This window comes from Sapajus apella, unplaced genomic scaffold (genome assembly GCF_009761245.1).
Source record: "Sapajus apella isolate SASKATOON/1434 unplaced genomic scaffold, GSC_monkey_1.0 scaffold29, whole genome shotgun sequence".
In the NCBI taxonomy this organism is placed as follows: domain Eukaryota; kingdom Metazoa; phylum Chordata; class Mammalia; order Primates; family Cebidae; genus Sapajus; species Sapajus apella.
Genome location: NW_022436969.1, coordinates 4,794,180 through 4,809,148, shown reverse-complemented (window position 1 = coordinate 4,809,148; position 14,969 = coordinate 4,794,180). Strand labels below are relative to the sequence as shown.

General features: G+C 38.9%; 1 protein-coding gene across 3 annotated transcripts; it reads right to left on the bottom strand.

Moving 5' to 3' along the window:
- Positions 1 to 367: 367 nt before the first annotated feature.
- Positions 368 to 13,752, bottom strand: AQP4 (aquaporin 4). 3 transcript variants are annotated; one of them, XM_032293136.1, is made up of 6 exons: positions 13,592 to 13,709; positions 11,710 to 11,787; positions 10,129 to 10,543; positions 9,080 to 9,244; positions 8,722 to 8,802; positions 368 to 4,786 (listed from the first exon to the last, which is right to left on the bottom strand). In XM_032293136.1, the coding sequence occupies exons 1-6, from the start codon at positions 13,621 to 13,623 to the stop codon at positions 4,508 to 4,510; spliced, it is 1,050 nt and encodes a 349-aa protein (XP_032149027.1). In that variant the 5' UTR covers positions 13,624 to 13,709; the 3' UTR covers positions 368 to 4,507. The 3 variants fall into 3 exon arrangements, with proteins under 3 accessions (XP_032149027.1, XP_032149028.1, XP_032149029.1); XM_032293137.1 differs by lacking the exon at positions 11,710 to 11,787 and having other exon boundaries at positions 13,592 to 13,752; XM_032293138.1 differs by lacking the exon at positions 13,592 to 13,709 and having other exon boundaries at positions 11,683 to 11,787.
- Between the last annotated feature and the right edge of the window lie 1,217 nt (positions 13,753 to 14,969).

Below are 14,969 nucleotides of genomic sequence, written 5' to 3'. Positions count from 1 at the left end.
TATCCATCTGGGTAGGCAGAATCTGCCAAATGGCCTGAGGACGGATCATTTATTTAGCAATACCAGTCACAGTTGTTTGTGTCTTCACTTTTAGATTCACTATAATGATAGCTGGTATCCAATGGTTTATTTTGCATAGATGTGGACATTTTGAATTCAGCCTGTACAAACACAATATTCACTCTCTGTGTCAGGGCATCCCACAGTGTATACTCTGCAGGCTTTCAAAAACTGCATTTGATTTCATGGGTCTACCACCATTTCCTTTGGTGTTGATTATACTCAAATATCTAAACCTCCTGATCATTCTAAAGGATGATCTTAAGATCTAACTACAAATGAATTTTTAACTTCATTAAACATAATGTTTACCTTTTAAAACATCCAAAAGTTTATTTTCACAAGCTTAGTAGTACAAGATGTAACATAATTTGTGAAAAGCAACCACAATGCTAATACTTTAATATATTATTCCAAATATTAGACATTTCAGTTTAAATCTTTTTAACATTAGCTCTAATGTTGGAATAACATTTAAGTTAATAAATAACTGTGAATATAACCATATGTTCAGTCTATTCTCCCCAGTTTATCCTAAATGACAATTTTATTGTGATTTGGGTCATAAAAGTGATAAATAATTGTTTATATATTTTCATAAATTGCATGTTTATTTAATTAATCCTGAAGAGAATCTAGAAATTCATTCCAATGGGTTACATAAATTAGGTGTGTTTTTTAGCTCTTTGCTTTTTAACATGAGTAGGTCACACTGTTACTGCTCTTAAATTTAGTGTTCACTGCACATAACATTTTTTGAAATGTATTTTCACAGGGTATAGGTAGTCATTTGCAAAAACGGCCCCAGTTTTTGATCCTTGAATTAAATGTCTTTCATTTATTTCAAAGAATTATAGGCTTCAAATGCTGCTGCTCCTATGGGGCAATCTGTAAAGTACTCAACTCACAACACTTGTGGTAAAGAAAGAGTTTTGTTACATTATGCTTTCCAAATAGTAACCACATCTTCCTCATAATTTTCATGTTATAAACACATTAGGAAAGACAGAATTACTTTTAGGTATAAAGTGTTCTGAATTTGCATATTCTATAGTGCATATAATGAATTTATATTGGCCTTTCTATTGTTCGATAAGGTTGTCTGCTCCCCCCAGACTGCCATCTTCATTTGTCACAAAGGCAGTTTCTCTGTGAAATGTTCGTAACATGTGAGGTTGTTGTCAACATGCTGCAATCGGAGGCCTTCCAGGATTCATCCTAGCATTTGAATTTACTGCTGTATTTTGGAATTTTCCTGTCATTATCCAGTTTAAACCAATACATGTGTTGTCTGGTTTCATGGTCTGAGAACAGTATTCTGTGCTCTTTGGAATCAGATCGCTAATAAACAATATAGCTCAATTTCATCACATATGTTTTCCAAAGATTTTGAACCTCTTTCTAAAATCTTCAATACTGAGCAGCAGCTCTAGCGAGCACCTATGTGCTGCATTAGGAAAAGGCTCAGATGGTAAAAAGATAGTATAAGGTTTAGGAAAAGAATCAATGGAAGAAATAAAGTGTAGGAATCTTAAATTTCGGCAACTACTTAGGTCCAGAAAATATTTCATTCCCATGTAAAAGGTTAAGTCTCTTTGAAGAAAATGTTATCTTCAACAGTGGAAACATACACTCTAATTCTGGTCCCCAAGTTTTTAAGAAAGCCTGAAAGCTTAAACTAGGACTCTTTCCCTTTTGTACTCTTTTGACAAACTACGTACGTTTTCAGTGTAGAGACCACCTTACAATTTTGGGGTACTTACACTCTTCCTTAGGGAAGAGAGAGCTGGCATTGTTTCATGGATGGGCATAATTCATTTATGTCTTCCCAGTTTTTCCTCTCTGATCTCCTCTCTGTGTATCTGTCAGTAGCGGTCTCCTGGGAGCAGCACTATGCACTTCATTAATAAGAAGGGATTAAAGAAAAAAGCCTCAGTCTCCTAATACACTTGGATAATTTGGTGCCATCCACAAGGCGATAGACCCCTGCTGCCTAGATGTCATTAGAAAGGTACAATTTCATTACTTTTTACTGGCAGAGCCTTGAGTCAAATACAAAATATGTTGTCTCATATGTAGGGGAAAAAAAAGTGCCAAAGCTTTCATTCACTTCATGTCCCTAAAAATAGTAGAATGCAAAAATATATTTTATGTTTTTCACATTTATATTGCCTTCCTTTAGTAATCCTTGATATCATGCTTCCTATTAAATATTGAGCAAAATAAAGATTAAAAGAAAATTATTTATATTCTTAAATCCCAAATGAGATTTATATATTTTTATTAATTAACACACTTGTTTTGAATACCTACTATGTGCCAGCTCTGCTATCTACTAGAAAACAAATTACAAAAACATCATTCACTTTTTAACCCTAACTTATTGAATGCTATAATTGGAAGTGAGTGTATATGAAATAAACCATATGGCAGAATAAAAATTATTATAAGCCAGTATATTATAAGTGTATTCAAAAAATCTTGTTTAACAATTCCTTGTTAACCAAACATTTTTAAACTGACATGTTTGCTGATGGTTGATATTACCTTTTGAACTGAACCACCCTGATTTTAAGCCTCTAAGTGGCATATTGTGCAAACATTTGAAATGGTTGTGCAAACCGTGTTTGGGAGATTTGCACCCTAGTTTCTATAGGTGCCGTCCCAGCCCAGAAGTAACCACTGATGCAGTGTGTGGTGTGGCCACGCCCCCTCAGACAGGGGCCTGGGATTTAGGCACCTGCGGTATGCCACTGGCACTCCCAGGCATTACACTGGTGTGATGACTCTCTGGGAATCTCACACATCACTCTTTCCTAGCACCGAAGAGAATCAGGTTTAATAATGGTCCATTATCTCGCTGCCACAGACACACAACTGCCATTAACACTAAAAACTGACACACAGTTGGAACCATGCTTGAGAGAAGACAGCCCTTGATCATCAGTTATTTACCAGTCACTCCTTGCAGTGATGGGTTTCTGCTTTACTTCTAATAGCTTTTGTTCGGTGAAATTGACATTTGCAGCTCTTTGTCTAAGATAATGGCTAGAAGAGACAGTTAAGATGACAGAAACTGGGGTTTCTGGAGAACATTCTACTGACAAAAGGCAAAGCAGGACAGAAAAGCAAATTATTTTGACAAATAAATGAGTCAGTAACAAAAATACTTAAAAAATGTGTTGAGTTATGAACAATATATCCAGAAATGAAAGATTGGTTGTCTAGTAAGCTTTGAATACAGAGTGATCTGATGTCTTCACCCTTTTATTCTGCAACCATGTCGTACCTTGTCTGTCAGGCATTTTAATTCACTCAAATATCATTACACTTGGAGTAAACATTATCAACAAATGTTGTGAGAAGTAAGAATACAGAGATTGGGACCAGGCAGGACCATTTTACGCCTTCTAGAGTGAACAAATCTTAGTAATCAACAAAAAGCCAGGACTCAACTAGCAACGTTCTTGTTATCAAAATATGCCTCAGCTAATGTTTAAATATAGATAACCAAAGTTACAAACAAAAATCCCCAGTTTTGCCAATAAATTTTTTAAAAAAATAAGCAAAGTGATAAAGGGGTTAAAAGCTTAGATTGTTAAACTTGTGTGGTGCATTTGAGGGTGTGCACTGAAAACAGATCAACCATTTGATACCAGAATACAGATTTCCTTTTTGTTTGTGATTTTTATAGGATGGTAACTTTTCCTCTGTGTCTACAAGATTTTACGAGTCTGCTTGTCTTGAATCTCAATAGGTGCCCTTATGATTTGGAAAGGGTTTCTGAATATTCTTTTCAAATTTCTAGTTCCACATTACCTTGGGCATTGAGGAGGAAGAAGAAATATTATGAATTGAAGTTAGAATTTAAACTTGGGTATTTGTAATATAAATGGAAACAACTAATTAGCAGTAACACTTGCTAATGCTCTTTTGCTGAGGTAGCCTATAAATAAGGGATTGCTCATAAAAGAAATCATTATATTTTCTCTCTTGAATGTGCATGACTGGGATATATTGTATTTTGCCATTGTTAAACTCAATTTAACAGAATACATAATCAAATAAGAATTGACCATACCAATATCCCAGTAGAGGAGAAATAAGCTGATAGACATGTCTTTGAGTTCTATCTGGCAAGACTTAACCAAATCTTGACACACATTTAGAATTGGTTGTTAATGAACAGTAACTAGATAAAATAGATATATATTTGTGTAAGGATATTTTAAAACTATTTCTTTTTCTTTAATTTGAAATTCACAATAGGTTTCTTTCTTTCCTCCTTGCTAAATTATGAAATACTTATTGTTTAGACTGAGTAATATGACATGAAACAACAAACCTGCACATGTCTAATTTATAACAAATCTGTTTCCTTAATGGGTGGAAGGAAATCTGAGGACAGTTCTAAGGGGTCTTGTCTGCTTTCAGTGCGATCTTCTAGTCATACTGAAGACAATACCTCTCCAGACTGGTCTTTCCCCTTCTTCTCCTCTCCCCGGTCAATGTCAATCACATGCACCACTCCAGGTTTTAGAATCAGGTCATCCGTCTCTACCTGACTCCTGTTGTCCTCTACCTCCATGTAGCTTCCTTTTGTTTGCTGGGCAGCTTTGCTGAAGGCTTCTTTAAAACGACGTTTGAGTTCAACATCTGGACAGAAGACGTACTCATAAAGGCCGCCAGCGAGGACAGCTCCTATGATAGGGCCAACCCAGTATATCTAAGGAAAAGATGGAAGAGGATAGAGTATAAGTAGAAAAAAACAATTCCATTGGCGGCTCATGAATATAGAATCTAGCTGGGTTAAATGAAGAGTACATTTGTGTCACGCATCCAAAAGAGGGGAATTGGAGAAGAAATAAGAAAACACACCAAATCTTCATCAGAGATCCATAAATTATTAAACAGCATTTGAACAGAAAATAAGAAAGAACTTTTTACCTCCTTTCTTCTTTTCATTAATTATGTTCTTTCCATCTTATGATAATCCTTAATATAAAGATAGCTCCTCTTTGGTAGTACTGCAAACCAAGTGCACTAAGAATTCTTTAACAAAAATAGAAAAACAAAAAGAATTTCTGGAGTGTCCTCTTCTTTTCTCAATATTGCCATCTCACACTGGTTTCCTGCACCATCATGATTATAACACAGCCTTTGTCTTCTGGGGATTCAGTTATTCAGGTTAGCATGATCAAAGCCAACCCAGCTCCACCACTTAGAAAATTTGAGTGCTTGCATCAGTTACTTAACTTTCAAAGCCTTAATTTCCTCATCTGTAAAGTGGGGATTATAATAATACAAACCTCATAGGGTAAAAAGATTAGGTATAATAATACTTGTAAAGTACTTAATAGTTTTTAGTTCATAGTGATCTGCTCCATTCCAGGCTTCCAAAAATTGGTGATTTGATTTAAATGAAAACCTCATGTGTTCATTACTGTGCAGATAGCTTTCATCTCTGTTGTTCTTACGATGGTGGCTTGGTGAAAAAACATGAGTTTATGGCTAGTTGAGAAGTAGAAATTCCATAGGATTTCAATAAATGGAAATTAGTATTGTATATTAATTATGCACTTAGAACAAAGTTTTGAGTTTGAATGAACTGCAGACATTTGCTTTAGAGCGCATGTGTTCTGTAGAATATTAGACATTTATTTAACAGATGCACTTGGGCAACAGAAACCCTGTTTGTTGAGTGCTGTCCCTGAACCAGCCATACTTAGCACTTTTCTTGTATAATCTCATTTAATTCTAACAATAACCTATGAGATAAATATTATTATTCTTCCCATTTTATGAAAAGAAGAGTGACACTCTGAGAGGGTAAGAAGATGCTTAAAATTTTATGCTTAGCAAATGGTTGAGCTGAAATTTCAGATCTGTCTGACTTCAAACATCTCAACCGAGGCTGGGCACAGTAGCTCATGCCTATAATCCCAGCACTTTGGGAGGCCAAGGGGGGTAGATCGCTTGAGCCCAGGAATTCAATTCAGCCTGAGCAACATGGTGAAATCCTGTCTCTACAAAGTACAAAAAAAATTAGCCGAGCTTGGTGGTGTGCACCTATAGTCCCAGCTACTTGGGAGGCTGAGAAGAAGGATCACTTGAGCCCAGGGAGATTGAGGCTGCAGTGAGCCATGATCATGCCACTGTACTCCAGCCTGAGAAGCAGAGTAAGACCCTGTCTTCAAACAAAAACCAACAAACAAATAAATAAACAAATAAAAAAACCCCAAACAAGCCCAAAACAAAATGAAAACCTGTCTTTTGAAATACTGTTCAAAACACTGTAGTATACTGTTTTCAACTATACTACACACTCATTTGAAAAAAAACATGATGGATGCTTTTTTTTGTTTAAAACACCCTCTGCAAATTAATCTCAGTTTGCGTCCTCGTAAGATTTAAAGAAAATTCAAACTTCAGCTGAGGCTGAAGACATAACATTTACAGGAAAACTGTTGCTAGAGTGGCTGGAAGAATCAAGTTCCTTCTCTTGAACATGAAAGAAACCATATGAGCCTTTATCTTCTCTATGCCCTTTTGAAGGAGAAATGGGAGCCCTCCTCTAAATGTCTTTGCTCTTTGTTCCTTTAGTAAAGTCTCATTAGACATATACTACTCCACAAGCTACAAATCCCACAAGGGAGACTAGAACAGTAAAATAATTACTACCCTTTCCAAAACATCTGGGAATACAATACCTAGCTGCATGTTTTCAAAAATAAACAAATCTCATTGTCAAGTTGCTACTTCAAAATGAAGTCATATGTACTTTAAAGAATCTTTATTGCTAAAAATCTAGAAAATGTGTAAAAGAATAAAGAAAATGAAAATAATATCATTACAATATACAGAAATAATATTTTAATGTTATTCCTAATCTATCTACCTAAAAATACACTTTAAATTCATTCTAAATTTCATACAACCATTGCTACAAAAATGGACATTCATTTTTAGTAGAATTAAGTTTGGTATAATATAACATGGGGAAACTTGATTTAATAATCTAAGAATTTTTCTGCTATTTAAAATTTAACTAACTTACAGCAACTGACAAGTAATTAATAAAATATATTTTCATCTACATTTTCAAGTGCTCATAAATTTAACTAAAAATTGTTAATTGTAAAACAGTTTCAATTTAACAATTTGAAGTGAAAGTTGTATTTTCATTATAAGATCATTGGCCAAGGCGGGAGGATCACGTAAAGTCTGGAGCTCCAGACCAGCCTGGCCAAATGGTGAAACCCCATCTCTATGAAAAAATACAAAACTTAGCTAGGTGTGGTGGTGGGTGCCTGTAATCCCAGCTACTCAGGAGGCTGAGGTAGGAGAATCACTTGAACCCAGGAGAAGGAGGTTGCAGTGAGCCGAGATCATGCCACTGCACTCCAGCCTGGGTGACGGAGGAAGACTCCATCTCAAGAAAAAAAAAAAAAGATCAAATACTACTCACTAAAAATTTCCATTTCTATTAATGTGGTAATGTTTTTTGAGACATAAATGGAGGTATCTGTGGCAAAATAACTAGTCTCATGGATGGCATTGTTGGCCAAGTCTTGGTTTGACCACTGACTCTCATTCTGTTATTTAATGGTATAGATGACTTTTAAAGATTTGGTCCATTTTTCTCAGAAGTGAATGCACATAGCAGTGGTGCATTTTCTTGTCATTTGCAGCATATACCATAGATGGCTGGCTGTGACTAGGTTAGTAATCACTGTCCGCATAAACACAAGGGACATATTCTGTTATAGTCATGAATTTTTAAAAGTTGTAAGTGATACTTGCCGTATATAAATTATAATAAAAGCTAGCCTCTTTGAAGCTGGCTTACAGGTCTCATAGTTTTATTGGTTATTATAAGTTAGCATGTTAGTGGCCTTCATAACTGCTGCATTACTTATTTAATTTTAAAGGATTTAAATTTCTTTGCTGTAGAAAACAGCTAAAACAAAATTAATTATAACATTTTGAAATGGACACTGCTATTCTCTGGAAGCATCGCCACCACATTAATAAATATTTATAACAGGTTAGGCTTGAGACTGAAAAGTGAGCCTTTTCTGCGAGTCATTTACTTTTCCAGTTATGGTTATGGTGATACTAGCATAAACGTTTGCATTGTTTGACACCATCTGCAGTTCAAATACTTGCAACTTACACACTATTCATTGAGTTTATGCATTTGTAAATGAAAAAGGGTAAATATCTTTGCTATGGGCAGCACTTTTAAGTATTTCATTCATTCTTTTTATTTTTTTGCAAGTTTTTTTTGTTATTGCTGAGAATACTTTACTTTCAATTATTTAAACACCATATTACCTACACCGTGCTGACTTTAACTTGTTCCACATAGGCAGCCTCTATATACAACATATTCTGCTGCAATCTGCCAGATACAGTGTCTAAAATCGTGCTTTAAAAAAGGAAAAGACTATTATTGAAGGCCTAAAACAGATAGAAGTGATGTTTTGCAACAGGTCTGTGCTAGTCTTTCCCTAGTCTTTATGAAAGATGTAATGAAGTGAAGGTCAAAGTTGGAGAAATCAAGAGAAACTAGTAAGCAAAATAATGAAAAATAAAAGAGACCCCATAGGTAATTGTCCTCAACTGTAGGAAGATAGGAACTATCAATATGAGGGTTACCCAATGGTTTTCCCAGTTTCCCATGATAACGGCAGGTCCAAAGGATCGGGCGGGATTCATGCTGGCTCCAGTATAATTGATCTATAGGAAACAGGAAAACAACTTCAGACATTGCTGAAACAGGGCTACTAGTGAGTATCATTCATTGAAATTTGCTATCATTTGTCACTTAGAGAAACATCAAGATGTTAGCAGCTATATCAACATTCTCATTGCACAGTTGGAAAAATTATAACCTAAAATTGACAGTCATGGTTGGATACTAAAGAGCCACTGCTATAAAACAATCATCTTCAGGCCAGCTAGAGTGAGGATAAATGAGATGGGATTGATAATTTAAATGGACTTGGAAACTTACTGCAAATAAATGTCCAATTGCAACAGAAAATCCAATTGCTAAAGCTATTGAGCCAGTGACATCAGTCCGTTTGGAATCACAGCTGGCAAAAATAGTAAACACCAATTGAAATGTGATTATCAACTCAACCAGGAGACCATGACCAGCAGTAAGATTTCCATGTACCTAGAGAAAGAAAAATATTCCATCAGAATTGAAGTAAGAGTATTTTCAATGAAAATGTATTAATATCATTGTGAAAGGCACAGTTTATCCCTGTAAAAAGCAAAGGTAAGTCTTTTATCCCACCTTCAATTGAGACCTTCCTTCTCTCACTCCCCAAAAAAGAAGGAATAAATTTATATTCATTTTGGGTCATTACAGATAATTACTCTTACGATGACCAAGCAGGAGTTTGTGCTGAATGTCCTTTTCTACAAAGGAAGCAAATTGTGCCACTGCAGCACTTAACTTGTAAAAGAATTTCTTGAGAGCCTTGTAATTTTATAAGGCAATGATTAAATCCATTAATTAGGTTTAAATTAATTAATATATATTTCAATTAAAATTTAAGCCATGTAAGTTTTTTTTTTTTTTTAATCATCCCTGGTGCTGAGCTAACAATTGATACTCCTAATCAGCTAAGAACAAAATGAAGATCAGATGTCTATTTTTTTAAGTGTAACCCTTTATGTAGATCATTTTACATCTTATGAACATGACAAGAAAATAGTTTTTTTTCTGCTAGTGAACAAATAATTGTAAGAAAAATGTGTTAAGCTAAATATAAAATCAATATAGTCACTGGAATGAGAGGAGAGGAAAAACCAACACAATTTTTTGGCCACCTAGATTTTGTTATTTTTAAGGAATTCAAGAGCAAACAATGATTTCCTACAGATATACCTAAATGCTGTCAGAATCAGTTTTCACTCTATTAAGAATCATCAAAAATTCCCTAGGAGTGAATTAGCTATTTTAGGAATGTCTCTCATGCTACCGAGGCATCATTTAGCAAAGAGTTTGCAAGAGGCTTGGAGTCCTAGTTTGAAAATAGCTAAAGACCCTACCATGGTGACCCCCAGGCCTCCCACCACACTGGGAGGTGTGACCAGGTAAAGGATTCCTGCTCCAATGATGGCCCCCAGGCACTGGGCTGCAATGTAGAAGACGGACTTGGCGATGCTGATCTTTCTGGTGCACACCATGGCCACAGTCACTGCAGGGTTGATGTGGCCACCGCTGATGTGGCCAAAACACTGCACCATGGTTGCAATGCTGAGTCCAAAGCAAAGGGAGATGAGAACCATGTCGACTGGTAAAGGCTTTTCTGTTCCACCCCAGTTGATGGTGGATCCCAGGCTGAGGAGAACAAAAATAAGCATGGCCAGAAATTCCGCTGTGACTGCTTTCCAGAAAGCTTGAGTCCAGACCCCTTTGAAAGCAACCATGATGTTCTCTCTTGTACACAAAGGTCCACACTTACTGAAAAGAGAAACAAATCAGCATCAGAAGCCACTACACCCAGGTTTATGAACTTAGGTGAGGGGAACAAGTCCTGCCATCGTGGGTTCCTGCGGGCAGGGATTGCCAAGCATGATTTGTGCACCAAGAAAGAATGCTTCTGGAAAAGCTCTTTCATGAATAGTCAGGAGATTATTCTAGTCTCCTTTGATTTAATATTCAAAGATCATCCAATTTCACTGGAAAATTATCCAAACTGTCCCTAGAAAGGGAAATATCTAAATCAAATTCCTTAGAAGATTAAAATATATTTACCTTGTACTTAATTCCGTTAGAGCAAGTTTTTAAGTTTCAAGTACATTTTCTATGTCACTTATATTTTGAACATAAAGCATTAAAACAAGGTTTGGGGGGGTCGTTTCATCTTTTCTAGTGATTGCTTTGCAATGGCATTCTGAAAATCTCCTCCTCCCCCTAGACTCTGGATTAAGGGGAAACCTTCTAGGAAGCCAGGGTGCTGAAGGCTGTCTTTTGAGAAAGTGAACTCATTGAGGGGAGAGGAACTTCTGGTGGGCGACGGGAGCAGGCCGGGCCTCAGCTGGGACAGCGACGCTCCCTCCCTCTCCTGTGCGCCAGCGGGAGGAACCCTGAAGCTGAGGCCGCCCAAGGGACACCGCGCACCGCCCAGATCTGAGCTCGAGGCACGGGGACGTGTCAACCTCCGTCCCCAGGGAGCCTGGAGCGCCTCTCAGGGGACGGAGCAGCGGCCGTTCCCTGCCCGTGCCAGGCTCCCGGGCGGCGGCCAGGTGCACACACACACACACCGCAGCGGCCCGGAGAGCCTGCTGGCGCGGTTGCATCCTGGCCGCTGGAGGTGGGGAGAGATGGGGGTGGGGATGCTTTAAGGGGAGGAAGGGCAGCCTCTCCTCGTGCCCGACCACCTCTCACCCCTTGTCTTTGACCGTGCCACACAGATAAACCTGCCAAAGGGAGCCTGGAGGGTGGGGTGTGCCAGCAATGCCCCGGTACCCTTCCTGCCTTCATGGGGCAGAGCTGGGGAGTCAGGAAAAGGGGGTGTGGCCAGGGAAACCTTGGGCTCCTGAGAATAAGGCTCTGTGGAAAACTGCTTTTCTCTAAGGTCTTCTTGAAGGCTTTGTTACACGGGCTTAGAGGACCACGTGTCTCACCTTGCGGAGCTTCTCGGGGGAGGGTGGTGGGCAGGCAGCCTGGAGAGGGAGGACGCTTTCTTCCTCCAATTGATATGCCTTTGTAGCAGAGAAGGGTGGTTTGAAGATACTGATGCCAACTGCTCATTCTGGCATGAAATGGCTAGGATTCTCCTTTTGGGGGAGCAATTACCCCAGTTACCCTATTATCTAAGACTTTTGCCCTTGTCCTTTGCCTGTGATACTCATGAGAGCCAAGAAGTATGGAGAGCAGTTACCCGAGAATCTAATTGCAGAGAACCGTGTAAGGGGTTAGGCGAGAAAGCCAAGTATTTAAAGAGATTAGGATTATTGTGGCTTTCCCTTTCACAGATTGTGGGGCCCTCATTTCTCCACGTCACTTAACGTTCCCGGGAGCTTGCTTTCTGCACGGGTAGTGAGGAAATGCAGTGCCAAAAACGGTGAGGGAATGCTCCCTTGACCTTTCGAGCTCAGGCTAGCCTTTAGTTTGCTATGGGGCTTTGCTTTAGAGAGAAACCCTTTTCTGCCCAAGCCCAGGTGGCAGGAAGGCTCTGGGGGGGGGGGGGGGGGGGGGTGGGGGGAGGCAAAGGTGGGGCAGGGAGTGGCCAGCCACATCCCACATCCCAGTCATCCCCTGCCCTAGTGAAGCAAATCTCAGAATTACCGTAAACCCCAGGTGGGATGACAACGACATCATACTCTCTAGAGGAAGAGAATGTAAAGAGACAAAAACGGTACTTGGAAGGGGGCAGGAAGGGAACCCTGGAGGAGATGTTAAAAATATTCCCAAAGAGGGTAAATTCAGAAAACTCATACATCGATGTTAGCAGAGTCACTTCTGAACTCACCGGCAGCCCAGGGCTGTAGCTGGGATAGCAAAGGGGACAAAATGTGATCACAGGTGCTGTTGTCTGTGGCCAGGGTTGGTGGGGAAAAGGAGGAAGATAAAGCAAGAGGCTGAGGAAGCTGGCTGGGCAGGAAACGTCGTCCTTTTCAGCCACGCAGGAGACACCAGGAGACGTGGGATCCAGAGAAGGCCAGCCTCCCTGCCCACCCCCTTCGCCCCTCACTCCTGCCATTTCCCGAGTTCTCTCCCTGCTTGGTCTCTCATGCACCTGTCTACCTCTCCAGAGACCTAATTTAAGAAACTCAGTTGCTCTTTCAGCCTCAAATTATCATCACCCAGAGGAATTTAAAACACAGTGTGAAACACCAAAACAAACAAAACATAAACACGCTCTTTAAGAGTGTCCTTAGTGTCTTTTTTTCTTTTTAATCCACAAAATCTGATCTCTTTCCTAGGCAGATGGACCAGCCTCAGTTGGCTGTGAACCCTGAAGTTTGCTGGCAGCATATACATATCTCTGGCTTTCTCACGCCAGCGTCACGCATAGCGCCCTGTCTTTATTGTCAGTGTTGCCTTACATGTTCACACTCACTGGAAATGATCAACACAATTTGTTTTGCTGCTTTTGTCCCAGAACAAAGGGGGTTTGTTGATGTGACCCGGTTGTACCAAATCGGACCCATTACTTTCTAGCTGAACACTCAGCCTCATCCACTCCAGGACAGCTGAGCATCTGGCTGAGTAATTTTTCTGATGAAGCATACTATAGCTAGGTTTACCTCCATAGGGTGATTTCCTGGGCTTTTGCAGATCTCAAATATATGGAGGATTTGGCTAAAAAGCATCCCCTTTCTTCTACCTTCTCTATGCCTCTCTTCTGAAAATGCCCAGTACTTGGATTGAAAAGAACCACCCACCTGCCCCATAGCTGCCTTCTTGATTTTGCCTAAGAAGGCACAAATATCTGTAATAAAAGAGACAGAGTCTCATTTTTTGGCCCTGAGCATTGTTCCCTTAAGGCAAAGAAGGACTTACCCCCACCGCCTTGCTGTGGGTCTGTCACTCATGCCTTCCCCAGCCAGAGTGCAGCTCTCATTGCCTGCCGCGCAGCTCCCTGTGTGCTGGGAGTCAGATTACGGCCACTTGTCTGATTGGGTTTTTGGAGTGTTAGGGGTGGAAAGATTCTGCACCATGTGGCAATCGCTAAGTTATATTTGAACTTGAAATAACTTTTCTGTACCTGATCACTGTAGACACAGGGCATTTCAGGAATGCAAAAACATTTACTTATATTATGTTTATTTTTTTTCTTAGCCAGTGATTTTTGAAAATGAGGATTTCCTCAAATCTTTATTTGAATTCTTCCTACCACGGAGAATTGTTGAAAACTTATCTTGTTTGGTTATATGTTGTAGTTGAAGTTGGGCAACTATTAGAAAATGAATTTGTTATTATCCAGCAGTTGAGATGAATTGAGATAGAGACTTCAGTGGATTTATTTTTGAGCTAATGAGTTCTGTTTGAAGTCTCTGATCTGAGAAGAAGCATTTGAGTACAATATATAACTGTGGCTTCATTTATAGCACAGGCAGCACTGATTTGCACAATAAAAATAAGGAAACATAGGAAATAAGGCTGCTCTAGGGTGCTCACCTGACTTTACATTAATATTTTGGGGGTAAGAAGTATCCCATTTAAAAAATATCGAGGCTGGATGGGAATGAAACCATGGGGAACTGTAGGTAAATGTAACATCTGGAAACCCGGGGACAGGAGTGATTATATAATTTGCTGGTCCCAGTGCAAAATGAACGTAGGACACCTTGCTAAAACATTATTAAAATTTCAAGATTGTGACGGCAGAGCATAAATAAAGGCTGGGTGCTTCTAAATGCAGGACCTTGTGCAGCTGCGCAGGCTTCATGCTTATGAAGACATCCCTGCCTAAGGAGTCCGGTGAACTCTGGAAGGTCTAACCATTAGCTACCTGCATCACCATCTTATTATTTTTTCTTTAAATAGACCTTAGGTGCATGGGATTGGAATAATCAGAAGGCCTGATTTATGACACTCATCATCACTCATGCATGTATGGCCCTCTTATTTTCTAATAGTTAATTATAATGGCTTTTAAATAGTATCATGAACATATGTGAACCCATTACTCAACCCAACAACTAGAACGATGATAATAACTCATAGTACCTATGGACGCCTCCCTTTTCCCACTTTATATTCAGATTGGATATTTTTTTTTCCAGAATGAAGTATGACAAAAAAGAAATACAGAAAAGAGAAGAAAGACTGTTATACTTTTAAACCCAGCTACAGTTTTGATGTTTTGTTGCTTTCATTTGTGTACTTTGAGATGTGGGTATGGGTGAAGAGCTCTCATTAGAAAGAGGAATTAAAA